The 16,579-nt window shown below is 43.0% G+C and overlaps 1 protein-coding gene across 2 annotated transcripts in view; it reads right to left on the bottom strand.

The window, feature by feature from the left end:
* The window catches only part of LOC310854935 (uncharacterized protein), a 33,233-nt gene extending 28,455 nt beyond the window's left edge, over positions 1-4,778 (bottom strand). For both annotated transcript variants that reach the window (XM_083759700.1, XM_083759701.1), the window contains exon 1: positions 4,405-4,778. In XM_083759700.1, coding sequence (XP_083615826.1) covers positions 4,405-4,463 — 59 coding nt within the window. In that variant the 5' untranslated portion in view covers positions 4,464-4,778. The remainder of the gene's footprint in view (positions 1-4,404) is intronic.
* Between the last annotated feature and the right edge of the window lie 11,801 nt (positions 4,779-16,579).

Below are 16,579 nucleotides of genomic sequence, written 5' to 3'. Positions count from 1 at the left end.
TAGCGCCCATTGTTTACGTTACTGCTGACCATTTTCTAAAGCATACCATGGTTTTGGAAAACTGAAATCTGACCAAATTCTATTCATTTCTATGGTTTGGAAATAAATTGGGATTTTGAACCCAAAAAGATTGTCCTTGGGGAAAAGGACAATTGAAAAAATGCTTTTTTTTAAAGATTTATTTATTGATAATGCAGAAATCATCATTTACAACAATGAATTACAGAATCATGATTTTTTTTTTTTTCTTTTTTAAACAAGACAAACTCAAAGACAAAAAACTGTAAAAACAACCCACCCCCAGAGAGGAAAACTACACAGCTCTCATTACTCTGTTTTTTAGGATTGAATTTGAAAGTCTGTTTAGAGAAAATGTCAACAAGGGCAAAGGAAAAGGGGATTCTGGAGAGAGGGGTGCGGCATGCAGGGCCTGGGGAGGAATGGGGAGCGTCCTGCTTTGGCCTCTTGAATCCTACTCACAATTCAATTCAGATCTTGTATTTCTTTGTAAGGAAAGTTTAGTTTGCAATACAAATGAAACCTTTCCTGCAACTTACTGCATGTAAGTGACGGTGGTCATACAGGGTATCCGGACGGAGAACTCGCCAGTTTACCAACTCGCCACGATTTAGTGCATTTCAGTTTTACTTCATCTTTAAATTGCATTGAATTGAGAGAGGATAGTTGTGTAGAGTTTACACTAGAGAAAGTAGGAATGCTAAAAGTTTAAACACCAAAGTACCGAAACAATGTAATTCATTAGTAAACAATTCCTGAATTGGTAGAAACGATATGGCGGTATGTCGGAATGGGGGTATGTCAAAATGGCGGTATGTCGGAATAGGGGTATGTCGAAATGGCGGCATGTAACCGAAAATTCTTCATCAATGACTTCATCGTTATGCTAAGATGGTGTCTTCATCAGTGTACCTATAATATAGACAAATCCACAGAGGGTTGCCTGGGTGCGGCCATTACTGAGGTGTACCATTAAGCACAGCAGCACTGATTAGCCACACCTGGCCTACGGAGCACCTGCTCCATGGATTACACCTCAGTAATGGCCGCGCCCAGGGCACCCCTCTGTGGATTTGTCTATAGGTACACTGATAACTTGATAACTTTGGAAATTAACTACATCTGTGAGTTTGACAAACTCACAGATGTAGTTAATTTCCAAAGTTATCAAATTATTTTGTGCAATTAAACTAAATTAAGTTAGATGATAAAAAGGTGAGTATGTGCATACCAATGATAAGTATGATGAAGAATTTTCGCCGTGGCGACTTGGTAAACTGGCGAGTTCACTGCTATCCTCATATAGCCACTGGCAGACACTTTGCCCTCCAAGCATGTATAGGCTTGAACACTGATCTGCTCACCAACGCTGTGACTGGACTGTTCCACTATACACGTTTCTATCACCAACGCTGTGACTGGACCGTTTCAGTATGCACTGTTTTATCACCAACGCTGTGACTGGACCGTTTCAGTATGCACTGTTTTATCACCAACGCTGTGACTGGACCGTTTCAGTATACTACACTGTTTTATCACCAACGCTAGCTGTGACTGGACCGTTTCAGTATACACTGTTTTATCACCAACGCTGTGACTGGACCGTTTCAGTATGCACTGTTTTATCACCAACGCTGTGACTGGACCGTTTCAGTATACTACACTGTTTTATCACCAACGCTAGCTGTGACTGGACCGTTTCAGTATACACTGTTTTATCACCAACGCTGTGACTGGACCGTTTCAGTATACACTGTTTTATCACCAACGCTGTGACTGGACCGTTTCAGTATACTACACTGTTTTATCACCAACGCTAGCTGTGACTGGACCGTTTCACTATACACTGTTTTATCACCAACGCTGTGACTGGACCGTTTCACTATACACTGTTTTATCACCAACGCTGTGACTGGACCGTTTCAGTATGAACTGTTTTATCACCAACGCTGTGACTGGACCGTTTCAGTATGCACTGTTTTATCACCAACGCTGTGACTGGACCGTTTCACTATACACCGTTTTATCACCAACGCTGTGACTGGACCGTTTCAGTATGCACTGTTTTATCACCAACGCTGTGACTGGACCGTTTCAGTATACACTGTTTTATCACCAACGCTGTGACTGGACCGTTTCAGTATGCACTGTTTTATCACCAACGCTGTGACTGGACCGTTTCACTATACACTGTTTTATCACCAACGCTGTGACTGGACCGTTTCAGTATGAACTGTTTAATCACCAACGCTGTGACTGGACCGTTTCAGTATGCACCGTTTTATCACCAATGCTGTGACTGGACCGTTTCAGTATGCACTGTTTTATCATCATGTTCAGATAAAAGTGCAGCAAAGCATGAGAACATGATGGAGAATAAAATAACAATTATTCTGGTCCAAGAGCAGTTTCTGAGGTGACATATCCCTTAAGAGATTACTCCGTCTGTGTAAGTAGAGAAACTTCAACAAAACGTGGCCTCTTTCAGAGGCAGAGCAATGACGGGGGGAATGATGGGGGAATTAAGGCCTCACGCTGAATAAAGTCAATATTACTTACAGTATAAAGTTAGACTGTCCTCAACAGGAGGTCAGATCGGCTGAACACGATCCTTGAAAACACTTGACTGTGTTGTCATGTGTTTATCATTGGTCTTTTTGGCAATTTTAAAAATGTCTGCTCGTGTGTTTTGCTCGTCTCGCAAACAGCTGGACGGATCAGTCGCTCTGGCTCTATAGCGCTCTAGCTGAAGACTGGCCCAAATCCATACATCATAGACATAGAGAAAGCCTATAGAGATGATTGACCTCACACCACCTGAAGTCCCAGATCCACATTGGAGTATACTGTTCCCATGTGTCTCCATGCAGAGAAGCACATGGTTATATAGACGTCTTTGTTTCACATCTGCACAAATGTGCATTTGTTGTTCCCACCCTCCTTTCTTTTTGGCATGTTCACTTTGGAACCAACAGCTGTCCTGCTGATGTCATGCTGCCTGCATTCAGTTTGACCAAATTCAGAATGTATATACAGTACGGAATACTGGTATAATGAGAACCATCTACAGTACTCCACTGCATTTCTCCTCTTAATGAAAGCAAGGCCCTACCCCATGCATAGGTCTTGTCATGCGACATTACCAATACATCAATAATGTTCAGTGTATTGCAACAGCCAAACAGAAGGAAACGGAAATCAATCCTCATGTACAGACATACCTGACAATAATAATTCTGAATCGTGTACTCCATATGTATACTAAAGTACTTCTTTGTATGAGATGAGATCAGCTGGGATGAGATATTGGGTTGGCTGAAATGTGAGCTTGCCGATCCTGAGGGCTGCCCAGGTCAGGGCCCCAAAGTGTGGCGTTTCATCACACTTTCCACTGTTTCAGCACACAGTAAAACGCGGGAAGTCATGGAGACATACTCTGTGTGTGTGTGTGTGTGTGTGCGTCGACAGCAGGGGTAGGAGATGATGTCATTACCATTAGGGAAGTTTCAACACAAAAAAATGCCATTGAAGCCAGTAGCCAGACCTCGATGTCATTCTCAGTGATGTCATACAGAAATGCAGCACTAAAGAATCTCCCCTGACGCACGTACCATATGACACTAAACTGCAGAGGACTTCTTTAACTTCACAACAAATAAAAAAATGCTTATAGTTCCAGAACAACAGTCACATATTTTTTGTTGCCATACGTTTTGATTTGACTGTACAGACAGCATCTTATTGCAGAAGGTTGAAATTGTTAACATGATAAATTAATATCTTTGTTAATAAAATATATGAATAACTTTTAGAAGCCAATTAAGACCAAACATTTAAGGAATAATTATTTAGTATATGATCCAACAGGCTATGTCCAATACAATTTATTATAACAAAGTGCTAATGAAAACACCTTGCGTGAAACTGTGTCAGACTTCATTTAGAAGTTAGAAATTGCGCAGCGTATTCAGCATTTTCTTGTTCTGATTCAACAAGTCTAATTCAGAACATGAATATGAAACACACACAATGGCACTGGCAGCAATGGCAGCAAACATTTCCAGCTATATCCTAATGATACGTCTTTTGCATAAACATCAATTTTGTTTACTGGCATCAACTGCAACATTTTCTTTTACTGTACATAGTTTCTCTTGACAAACAATACAAACTTCTCAATATTGGTTATTCAATCATTTCATATGTCCTGGTGAAGATGTGGTGACTGAGGTACTTTGGAACTTTTCTGTTTGATGAAAAGCGCTTACAAATCAAATTAGCTCTTAATAGTATTAAATTGGAAACACAAAGTGAACTTTAACTTGTACAACGTGGCTATTAGGTTCAGACTCAGAGCATGAGGCAGCTCATTGTGTTACAACTCACCTGATGAGGTCCTCCAAGCCCTGCTTGGTGGAACTTCTCCTCGTAATGGAGTTGGCCATGGCTCGCTCAGTAGACTGACAGGGGTCAGATTATGTGTTTGGATTTGGGGCTGACTGACTCCACCACGCTCCACTGATCCACTTCTTCTCCTTCTATCAAAGGGGAATTAAGGGACTCCTTTTTGTGGGAGAGCTCTTTGCTGTCACTCTTGGTTGTATATTCTCCACTCTGTCTGTCTACAAACAAGAAGGATGTCCTAGCTGCTTCCTTTCTTCTGACAGTGAGAACATAAATGGTCCCACTTTTTCTTCTTCCTTCTTTGTCTCTATCTCTCTTTCTCTACCTCTCACTGCACTATAGTCCTACAGCACTCACTCCCCTCCCTCTCTCTCTCCCTCTCTCTCTCTCTCTCACATGTGTTTTTCATTGAGGAAACGATTGAGAACCTGCCTGCCTATCTAGCCCTCCTCCCTCTCTCTCTGTTGTGTGATCATCAGCAGGAGACCTCAGGGATCCCATGACTGTCCCAGGGGGGTTGACAGAAGATGATCTCCGATTACAAAAAGGGGAGAGTGCTCCTTCCACGCGCTACGTCCAACCAGGGAAACTCCCCCCTGTCAGGTGTAGAGGAGCAACTTGGACACTCAAGCATGAAGGAATAGGGTTGCCACCCGTTCCGTAAAATACGGATTCGTCCTTTATTTGAGCATTAAATGATGCGTCCCGTATTGAATCAATACGGAACGCGGTTTGTTCCGTATTTCCCTAAATGCCCCCTGCGCGATCCGTCACACAACGTCAACACTGAATTTAACAATAATGAACAAAATAAAACGGGAAATATTAAAGACAGCACAATTGTTCTGGCGCGGGAGGCACCCATAGAGTATGAGGCACCCCTCCCGCGAGGACCCCCTCCCGCGAGGACCCCCTCCCGCGAGACAAAAAAAAACATCCCCGTGGCTGCATGCGTGTGTGCGGCGCCCCGTCACCGACTCAGCGTGCCAAATCCTCTGCCTGTCTGCCCGCATGCCCGCCCCCTCCGCAGCCTGTCACACGCACCGCGCGATTTAAAACATGTCGGCTACTACAGCTGATACTCCACCGGCAAAAAAAAAAAGACGCCTTCAAAAATATAGACGAGAATGGGAAGAGGTAAATCCCTGGGTTTGCAGCGTCACAGGAGATGAATACAAAGCAAACTGCACGGTATGTCGGCGTGTGTTTTCTGTGGCACATGGAGGACTGTCTGACATCATCAAACAGCATTCTTCAGGGGAGCAACATGTAAGATATGTACGATCACAGAAGACCCATCAAGAAGTGTCACAATTCTTCATGACTCAAACTACCCCTGAAATCGATTCGGTATGTGTATATTTTGTTATTTCAAGATGTCAGTATAGTATTTCTATTTTCCTGCCCAGTGCCCAATAGTCAATGGCTGCTGGGCATATAGCCTAGACTATTTCAATAGACTATTATGGTTGATAGTTTATTCATGTTGAGTTTTTTATGTCTAATAAATAAACATGTATTTAATATAAATGAATCAATATAATTAAATATTGTGCCCATTTAAAGAACATTTACAGTTAATAAATACACAACATATACATAAATAAATACAAAGAAAAACACATATACACAATACATAATAGTATACAGATATAAAAGTCATACTGTTTAATTTCATTAACAATTTGTCATCCCACTCCTCCCCTAGGTTACTGCAGCGGAGGTGACCCAGGTATACCACACAGTAAAACATAATCTCAGCTACAACAGTGCTGACTGTGCACACAAGCTCAATCAAAAGATTCTCCATGATTCCAAAATACTGAAGAAAATGACTTTGGGGAGAACAAAGGCAGAGGCACTGGTGAAAGATGTCCTGGCTCCGAAAGCAGTGGGTGATGTTCTCAAGGACTTAGCAACACCCCTCCCATTTTCCATACAGACGGATGCCTCGAATAAAGGGAACAGGAAGATGTTTCCCCTTGCTGTCCAATACTTCACTCCAAAAGGTGGGGTCACAAACAAAATGCTTGACTTTGTGGAGAATGCAGATGAGTCAGCTGCCGGGATTGTAGCTCTCCTTGAACAATCCCTAGAAAAATGTGGCTTGTCATTGGATCAAGTGACAGCATTTAGTGCAGACAACACAAATGTTAATTATGGAATTCACAACTCTGTTTTCACCAACCTGAAGAAGAAACACAAAGATTTGCTGCAAGGGAACTGCCATGCCCACATAGTGCACAACACAGTGAAGTATGCATTAGACCAGCTCACTGTAGATGTGGAGAATGTTGTGCTGAAAGTATATGGCCACTTCTCCATATCTGCCAAACGAAGAGAATCACTCAAAGAGTTTTGCGACTTTTGTGATGTTCAGTTCCAAGAAATCCTACGACATGTCACAACCAGGTGGCTCTCTCTTAATCCAGCCATCCACCGACTGATGCAAACCTGGACTGCACTGAAGTCTTACTTCAAGAGCATGGGGGCTGATTGTCCTAAACAGATTCAAGCTTTGTTAAAGCTCAGAGAAGAGGAAGACTCAAATGAGGAAGATGGAGACATAGTGGAGGTTTACCTTCTCTTCTGCAACAATATCCTCTCCCTCTTTGAGGAAGTTGTAAAGAAGTTGGAGAGTAATGCAACCACCTGTGTTGAGTTATATTCCATCATGGATGACTTCAAGGAAAAAATCACACAGAGACGAGATGACCAGTTCTACGGCTACTTAACTAAATTGAAGCTGCAGAAGCTCCTTCCACCTGATGCGAACAGGGCATACACAGATTTCACTGCGTTTCTTAACACAGCAATTGGATATGTTGAGAAATGGTTCAACTTTTCAGAAGACAACTGGCTGTTCTCACTGCAACCTCTCTCTCTGCACCATGACACCTTGACCTTCACTGACATTGAGAAGGTGGCTACTAAGCTCAACCTCATCCATAAAGTGAATATGGATGAGCTTTATGATGAATGTACCGCAGCCAATAACATCCAGAAGAGGCTCAGAGGAGATTCTGAGGATGAATGGAAGTCCCAAGGTGTTGCTGGCAGGTGGATGGCTATTTTTAAAGAATCTGACCTGCCCAACATGCTGTCTATCATCAGCCACATACTGAGCATCCCAGCATCCACTGGATATGTGGAAAGGATTTTCTCCAGAATGACCAACAAGTGGAGTGACAGCAGGAACAGGTGCTCAGTGGAGCTCATGAGGAGTGAGCTCCTGATCACTCTCAACTTTGAGCAGTCCTGTTCAGAGTTTCACAGCACTGCTTTGAAAGACAAAGAGCTACTCAGTGCTGCAAGGAGTGACAAGAAGTACACTTGGAAAAAGAAGTAACAGCTATAGGAAGAGAGGGAAAGCTGATAACTGTTGACTGTCTACTACACACCAAAGAGGACATGCTGTTTACTGTTTTACTCTGGTCTACACCAAATATGACATAATGCTATTTACTGTTTTACTCTGGGAGAGGAGGAGATATACTTTCAGATGAACCCATGACTTTTTGGCCAAGAGGGTTGAAGGAGGAGGAAGGGGGAATGTTTTGCACTTTATTTTTGTATTAAGCTTTTAATTTGGGTTTAAAAAAGTGTTTAATTGTATTGTTGTCCTCATTCAGTAGCCAAAGTGTCTCCAGGCAGGTATTGTTGTCCTCATTCAGCTATTAAGTGTCTCCAGGCAGGTTATAGTTGTTGTATGTAACAGCACTTGAATGTTCATTGCTAATAAAGCAATTTAAACTTGAAGTAGCCTATAGCTTTCTTGACTACCCCTTGTGACCCACCCCCCACGCGGCTTTGCCGCGTGGACGTATAAGTGTCCCTTATTTCAAGATCTCAAAGGTGGGAACCCTATGAAGGAAGCATGAGTTAAGTCCGTTGCTCTCCCTAGGTTGGCGGAGGGTGTGTAGAGCCCAGGATCACATCACAGGATGATTGACACATGGGGTGAAAAATGGGTTACAAAATCGTGGGACAAATAAAATATAAATTTAAACAAAAAGGGGAGAAAAAAAAATGTCCTCACTACGTACACGCGTGTTAGGCGAGACAGAGAGGGGAGGGACAGATTATGTTAAATGTATTTATTATAGATGATCACTTGGGCATTCACCATTGCCCGTACCAACCAAGATGCCATATTGTGTGAGGAGGGAGTTTCATTCAACATTTTTCTCAGCTTAAACTATAAAACAAATCATGTTGGCATAAGAAGCACCTTACTGTTCAGTAAGTGCAAACAGTAGAGTTAGTGACATGCTCGACCCACTGAGATGGAGGAAATGGCCGGTCCTGACCTTGGAAGTATTACTGCTTTGGTGGACAGAAACTTAATCTCAGGATGTGCAAGTTATGGTCTGTATATAAACTGGTGTTAAGCAATGATTCTAACCCTCACTCAACAACATGCAGCAGTGTGTGGCTGGGTGGAGGCCAGCCCATCCTCCTGTTCCTGGCATGGCATCCTCACTGTTGGAAAACAGTCACACCCCACGGTGGAAATATATGTCTGTGTATTTATGTATGTGTCTGTAGAGAATGCAACGTATCAAAACAGTATGTTGTGTTAAAAACCAAAAAGCAGTGGCTCCTCCAAGCATAGCGTGCATCTGTGCAGGTGTGATGCTGGTCGGCCTGAGCAAAGGAGAGGGTGAAGGCTGCTAATAAGCTTGGTGTATTCAGTTACTGTTTGGACCATGATGAGTAGTTTATGAATAAGGAATGCTCCCATTACCGTACAACGCAATGCAGAGCAGCTGGTGTAGGAGGAGTTATTAGCTCTCTCCCTCTCTGGCAAAGGGACTTGAATGAAATATAATAGAATGAGGTCCAGATGATTATAAAGTATAACAACTTTTATTTAACAAGTTATCTACATTGCTTGACCTTTGGTCGTGGTCGTGTGACATTATGTTTAAGTCTTTTGGGCGTCTATATTCATTGTAAATGGTTGTGTCGAGTCAGAATTGAATATGAACTAAAGTGTTTGGGGTTGTATTTCAATTATTTTACATTATGCAACATGTTTCTGTTATACTGTATATCTGTTGGTGACCCCTGGACACACTTGCAGACAGAGTGATATACACACAAAGTTTTATTATAGATATAGCTCGCATCGCTTCATGGCTCAAATAAAAGTTTTCCCTGCTGTGCCGTTTCTTCTCTTCTCCCACTTGATGAGAGAAGAGAAATCCTCTGAGCTTATTGGCTCCCACGCAATGAAGTCACTGAGGTCTTCTTGCCAACACAGACACACAGATTGTGCATTCTGCTTCGCCTCCTCACAAGACCCCCAAACACTCATAAATATAGCACAAACAGCAACATGACAAACCTGACAGATGTGTGCAGTGTAAGCTTTTGTTCCATATTGCATTGTTTTGTACTTTTCTGTTTTGACACACATTACATGTTTTTCCTTTTCTTTTCTTTTGACACATTAAAACATATATTTTTATTTTATTTGTTGTTTGTTCTATTCCTTGACAGGTCTGATATGAAAAAGAAATGCGTAATCCCATCCAATGTATGCTTATTTAATGTTGTATGATGAGCCCACGCCAGCAGTGGTTCTAGCGTTAAGCAGCCATTCCCAAAGAATGAGGACATGTTTCTTTCCCTGAAGTCATTAACCGTAAATCCAAATTCATTGGGCAGAATGACATAGCTTTTCACCCACATTATCTGGTTTATACGGTCATACATTTGGAAAAAGGGACCCTCTGTGTTGATCAGTTTTATGGGTGGTCTTCTTGTACTGAGGGTTGGGTTCTGGACCGCGAGGCTTCCCTATAACATTCAGATGTACTGTATATTTGTACTGTAAAAACTCCTCTAAATCCTGACCTAAGGGGTCATGAGACATGGCCAAAAACTTTGTTTATTCATTGCTGGAACCTGGAGAGAGTGGAAGGGAAGAAGAAAAAAACACTTGAGGACATTGCAATCCAATCGGCTTTTTGGGGGTTGCCTTTATAGCTCTGGTCCATAGGTGTTGCCATCTGACATCATGTGTTGGCCTGGGCCGTGGCTCCGCGGTCCAGGCACCTTGGCTGGTAGTCCAGTCTGGCAGTGTGCCGCGGGTTCGACTCCCGATCCTGACGGCCTTTACTGCGTGTCACCCCCCCCCCCCCCCCTCTCTCTCACCATTTCCTGTCGGCCTACTTACTATCTATCCCTCCATAAAAAATATAAAATAAAAGGTGAAAGCCACAACTACTTGTGTTGAGTCATTAGAACTTTACTGTAAAAAAAGGGCACATCTATCCAAAAGTAGTTTTTCAGCAGTCTTATTATATGAAGACATCAATTTTTTTTTTTGTATCCAGGCAGCACTCCTCTCCACTTACAATACACAAAATAAAATGTGATAAAGGATGTGTCCGTGGATAAAAGTTGACATTAAGTGTAAGTAATCCATTCATATGTTCCAGTAGTAGACCAATTACAGTACTTGTTTGCCAGAGTACTCTATACCCTGATCATGTTAAAATGTTCTAGGTAGGCCTGGGCCAGGCTCAATGGTCCAGGCACCTTGGCTGGTAATCCAGTCTGGCAGTGTGCCGCGGGTTCGACTCCCGATCCCGACGGCCTTTACTGCATGTCTTCCCCCCCATATCTCTCCCCATTTCCTGTCAGCCTACTGTCTGTCCCTCCGTAAAAATAAAGGCGAAAGCCACAAAATAAATGTTCTAGGAGGTAACCGAAAGGTCTAGATGCCAAAAAATACTTTTTATTGCTAAAATGTTCTAGGTAAGAAAATATTAAAGATGGAGTGCCACAATTTTTGAATTTTTCCATTTTTTCATGTGTCTATGAGGTGACAGTACTTAATTAGACAGACTGGAGTTGTTTTTATGTGCAATTGTGTATTGACTTTGTATTTAGGGTTTCTTCCTGGAGGCTGAACCCTTGACAGTCAAACGGGCCAATGAAGTAAACAGTAATATAGTGACACCACACTATCAGCCCCTCCCCTAACCCCTCCCCCTTTATCATACAACTACAGCTGTGGGTGCGGCTTCAGTTCAGGTGGATCACCACCCATCACCACCCACCAGGCAAACCAGGCATACTTAATGAACTGGTGGGCGTGTCCACATAAAAGCATGATTTTAACAAATACTGTACACTTTTTGGAAAATGTTCTTCCCCCTTATATTGTAATAATACCTGATGATCATGTTTTAGGGTGGAAAAAAATGGTGGCACTCCATCTTTAAGCAAGGCATTAAATAACTACTAAAAGCATGAATTTGAGTGTTACCAGAAAGAAACAAAATCGGAATAATAGAATTGCAAGGCACATAAAAAACAACAAGAGAACCAGTGGCAGTGACTTTGAAAAAAATCATCCGAGTGTATCAAAATAAAGTCATTGAATAATCAGTGTGACTCATTGTGAGCTTGTAGATGGGCTATTTTCTGTGATGACACTCACTGGCTTGCAACCAAGTATAAATCAAATGACACGTAAAGGCTCTGACAACACAATAGGTGTGTTGGCGGGGGACAATACAACATTCAACAAATATCAGATGTTGCTCAAACTAAAAACTAATAAGTGTCAAAACAGAGCAGCATATCAAAAAACAATAAGCGATGTGTGTCTGGCTCCAGTCCATAGTCCAGTGTTATTCATATAATCCCAGCCCTCCTGAGAGTTCTGATAAAGGGAGGGTTTGTATTTGACCCAGAAAGCCAAAGTAGCCATCACTAACCCATCAAAAGCAGTCGGAGTTGAGGCACCTCTTTATGCTGCTAAGTCTCAGAAGACTGGAGCAGCCAAACTTTTGGCCAAAACCACTTTGACCAGGAAAGTAACCATCACTAACCTTTCAAAGGCGTCAGACTTGAGACTGTATGTAGGCCTAAACTATATTTCAACTATGTCCTGTCCATCCATACACCCAGAAAGCAAAGAGGTAGGCTACTCTGTACAACTTATTAAGTATTCTCAATCTATTCTATTTGAAAACTAAAACATAGAGCCCTAGCTCTTCGCCAGCCAAACAAACTGACAATGTTAAACAGACAACTAGAAATACTTTTCCTGAAGAAACAATGTGAGGTCGCTGCAAGCCAAAATATTGTAGTAGCCTACAAATGCAGTCAAGGTCCCAGCAGTGCACCCTTTGACTTTGTATATATGACTGTTGTATGTGAGTGTGTATTATAATGATTCATTATAATAATATATACAAATATAAAAAATTTTTTTTTCACATTCGTCAGCCAAAGTCATGCTGTACCAAAATGGTATTGATAAAAAACTGGCACTTTAACACTATAGTTCTCACACGTGCGTGCAGACAGGCAGGCAGGCAGGCAGACAGACAGACAGACAGGCAGGCAGGCAGGCAGGCGCAGGCAGGCGCAGGCAGGCAGGCAGGCAGGCAGGCAGACAGACAGACAGGCAGGCAGGCAGGCAGGCAGGCAGGCAGGCAGGCAGACAGACAGACAGACAGGCAGGCAGGCAGGCAGGCAGGCAGGCAGGCAGGCAGACAGACAGACAGACAGACAGACAGACAGACAGACAGACAGACAGACAGACAGACAGACAGACAGACAGACAGACAGGCACGCACAGGAGAGAAAGGCAGAGAGAGGGAGAGATAGAGGGACAGAGAGAGAGAGAACTTGCAAAAACACTAGAACAATCCACAGCACCGGGCATCCCCCTAGTGGACACAGAAGTCAAATGCTTACTATTCACAGATGACCCGTTGTTGCTATCTCCAACCAAAGAAGGACTATATCATTATCATGCTGTATTTTGCTTTCCATTTCATGGTCATGGTCATATGAGGGGAGAGAGAGGGAGGGAGAGAGAGAGAGAGAGAGAGAGAGAGAGAGAGAGAGAGAGAGAGAGAGGGTGCAGAGAGAGAGGTGTGTGAATGGAATCATCGTGCGTGCGCATATGGCACATCTCTCTCATGTTTTAGCCTGGGCACCATTTCATTTCGGTATATGATCCGGGCTGGAGCCGGATGATATGCTTACAAACAGGAAGAACAGGCGGCGACAACTTCCTTTTCCCTCTCAATAAAAGCTCTCGCTTACGAGAGCTTTTATTGAGAAAGAAAAGGAAGTTGCCGCCGCCTGTTCCGACTACAAAACAATACTACAACATGACGTAACCACATCATCCGGCCCCAGCCCGGATCATACGGACTTTTGAAACAGAGAACTTTTGATGCGAGGTTACTCATGTTTAGGTAATTGTCACGGAATCCGTGGATAATATACACGGCTTGGCAAGCCGTGGATCTACAAGCGTCCACATGCAGCGCGTTGTGAGCTTGCAGATCGTCGGTGCCCCACTCACATGAATCCAAGCAGAGGTCCTCACAAGTATAGGTGAAACACTGCAGTGCTAAGTGGCACTGGTATATATTCCGTGAAGTTTATATTTTCATTGGGTGTACGTCATGTTTTTAATATGCCTTTATCAAAGGATATAGAGAGGGGTAGTGCCCAAGTCCTGTTAGCCATGATGCTATATGATTAGGTGATGTTGTAGTGACTTTATAGGGACATAATTCACCCAGAGAGTGGGCGGGGGTTTCGGGGTAAACAAGGAAGTGGGGGTGTGTGTGTTTTGTGTTGTCAGTATGATTGAAGAGTGTGAAATAAACAGACGTGCCGTTCGAGAATGCCGTTCTGCACATTCTGACTCAAAGATAGAATAGAAGTAGCAATTCGTCTTACTTGCAATTCCTACATTGGTGACCCCGACATTCGTCTGCTGGTCGTTTCCTCCAGTGACTTGACGTAACCCGAACGTAAGTTACGTAACCACCATGGCTATGAACGCTCCGATCAAATTACCTGAGTTTTGGGAAGCTTCTCCAGCAAAACAAACGGTGTCAAAACAAACATTAAATTATCTTTATCGTTAATGGGTTTTAATGTTTTGTGTTAGGGACAAGATGACGTACATTTTCCCTTCATTGTCAAACAAACATTAAACCTGTATATAGGAGGGGCTAGCCGCTAGCGCCCCTCTAGCCCTGAAACATGACTTGACTGCCATGATGATTACGAGAGTCATGAACCATGGCTAGCGCCCCTCAAGCATAAAAAAAAAGATCTTCACATTGCTGAAAATAGTTTTTAAATGTACCTGAGGAGGGGCTTTGGAATAGCGGAGATGGTGTTGCATATAAGCAAAACACACTTGGAATGGGAAATGCTACCTATTTAGGGTTTTCTTGTAGATAACTTTGTAATGCTACTACTGACGTTTGTGCAAAACACTCTTGACAACAAAAGTATTGCATTGTGGTTTGTGGGTTTGAGCCAGGGGGGCAGTCAGCCAGATATTTCGTGAAGCCTCATTTGAAATCGGTAGTTCATATAATGGCCTGTTGTGGCGCTGGACTGGACCCAAAAAGCCCCATAGCTCCATAGAGGCCCATGTATTTTGGCCCAACTTCACCTAGACTGTATTACCTTAATAAACATGGTCATGAATACTTTCTTCTTCCAGTCACTAGTTTAAAGTCTCATTTCTAATGTCATAATATTCTTTTTGGAAAATTATGGTCCCATTAATTAAAATAATGACCATAAAGTCGCGTATGTTCTGAGGGGCGTGGCTACCGTTACCGTCTATGATCGGGATTCCCCTCCCACTCAAGAGTCTTTTCCTCCCACTCGAGTCAAAATAAAAACCAACGGAGAAGAAGGGGGGAAGTCCCGCCTCGTTGTCTGGGCAGCCAATGGCCAGCTGGACCCAAACGGAGCCAGCCAATGGCCAGCTGGTCCAAAACGGATCTAGAAAGATGGCGATTTACAGTGCATTAGAATGCAAGGGATTTCAGGCTTCATTTTACGTTCATGTTAGACCCGGGGAACGCTTTGTCCATATTTTTTACAGTCTATGGTTTGAGCTAACAGGCCCATTTTGATATCAATCAATCAAGTCAACTTAATTCAATTGGCTTTTTTTATATATATATATTTAAATTATATATATTTTTAGGGGAATGTCATGTGGTCCACCTGCACAGCCTTTGATCTCAATCTACCTTTTGAAGTTTTGAGGACCCCTGGTGGCTACACTATGTGGCTCTTAGGGCCGATTCATACTCCTATTTTAGAGCCTACAATGTGACGTCATTTGAGGTTCTGGGGGGCGGGTACCGTCCTAAAGTCGGCTCTTCGGTGCTACTGAAAACTTCTGACGAGCCGAAATCATTTCGGCACTACAGTGCCGAAACAGCGGTAAAATAGGAGTATGAATGAATCGGCCCTTAGTCGGCTCACTTTCCTTCTTTCTACCTTACTCTAAGCTTATGGTGTCTCAACCTTCTCCACAGGTACAGCCTACAGGTGCCAGGGTGATGACCCCAAAAACCCCAAGCTCAGCTTCTTCTCAGCCCTGAGTCCGTTCTCCTGTGACATGCTGTGAATACTGGGCCCTAGGGCCTGCCCTAAATCCCTGACCACTGCACTACTCCAGAATGCTATGTGCAGTACTAAACATCCAAGGCAGAGTGAGAAGATGGCAGCCAGGAGAATGAGGCTGGTCGGTGCCATTGATACAGGGAGGAAAGTACTGGCCAGCCAGGAGGATGGAGATGACTGGAGCTGCCGCTGGAGGGATCATCATGAACTAGAGAGACAGCCTCTATCCATGGGTTCCACTGTTTGACCCTGACATCACAACTGCTGAAGTAGAAGACGGCTCAAGGTTGGAACTTTTTGCTTCTTTGCTGCTGCTTGTGTTGTAGCCTATGCTGTGCGTATTCTAGTGCTGTTGTACTATTTTTGGACCCATGGTGACTAGGTGGCAATGAAACATGTTCAATAACTGTTTCTGGTTCTGGAATTGAATGCTGATGTGAATCTACAGTTTGCATGTTGTGTTGTATCTGCCGTTGTAGGTGTGTGAGTCGTAACAGGGAGCAGTATATGTGTGTATATGGCTCTTGATGACTCAATAATCCTATGAGTGAAGTTGCTATTTCCTTTTGGTTCGAGCTAGAGGTCATGGGCTTTATAACAGGCTAACAGCCATCAATTCCAAATGTAAATGTTCAATTGAAGACTGTAGGGTAGGACTGTAGGTTATGTGTTGTGTTGTGGTTGTTGAGGTTTGTTGTGAGTTGTTGTGACAGGGTGGCTGTTTTGGATC

The sequence above is a fragment of the Protomyctophum parallelum genome (assembly GCF_964188405.1).
Source record: "Protomyctophum parallelum genome assembly, chromosome: 2".
NCBI lineage: Eukaryota > Metazoa > Chordata > Actinopteri > Myctophiformes > Myctophidae > Protomyctophum > Protomyctophum parallelum.
This window is presented reverse-complemented; position numbering and strand designations above follow the sequence as displayed.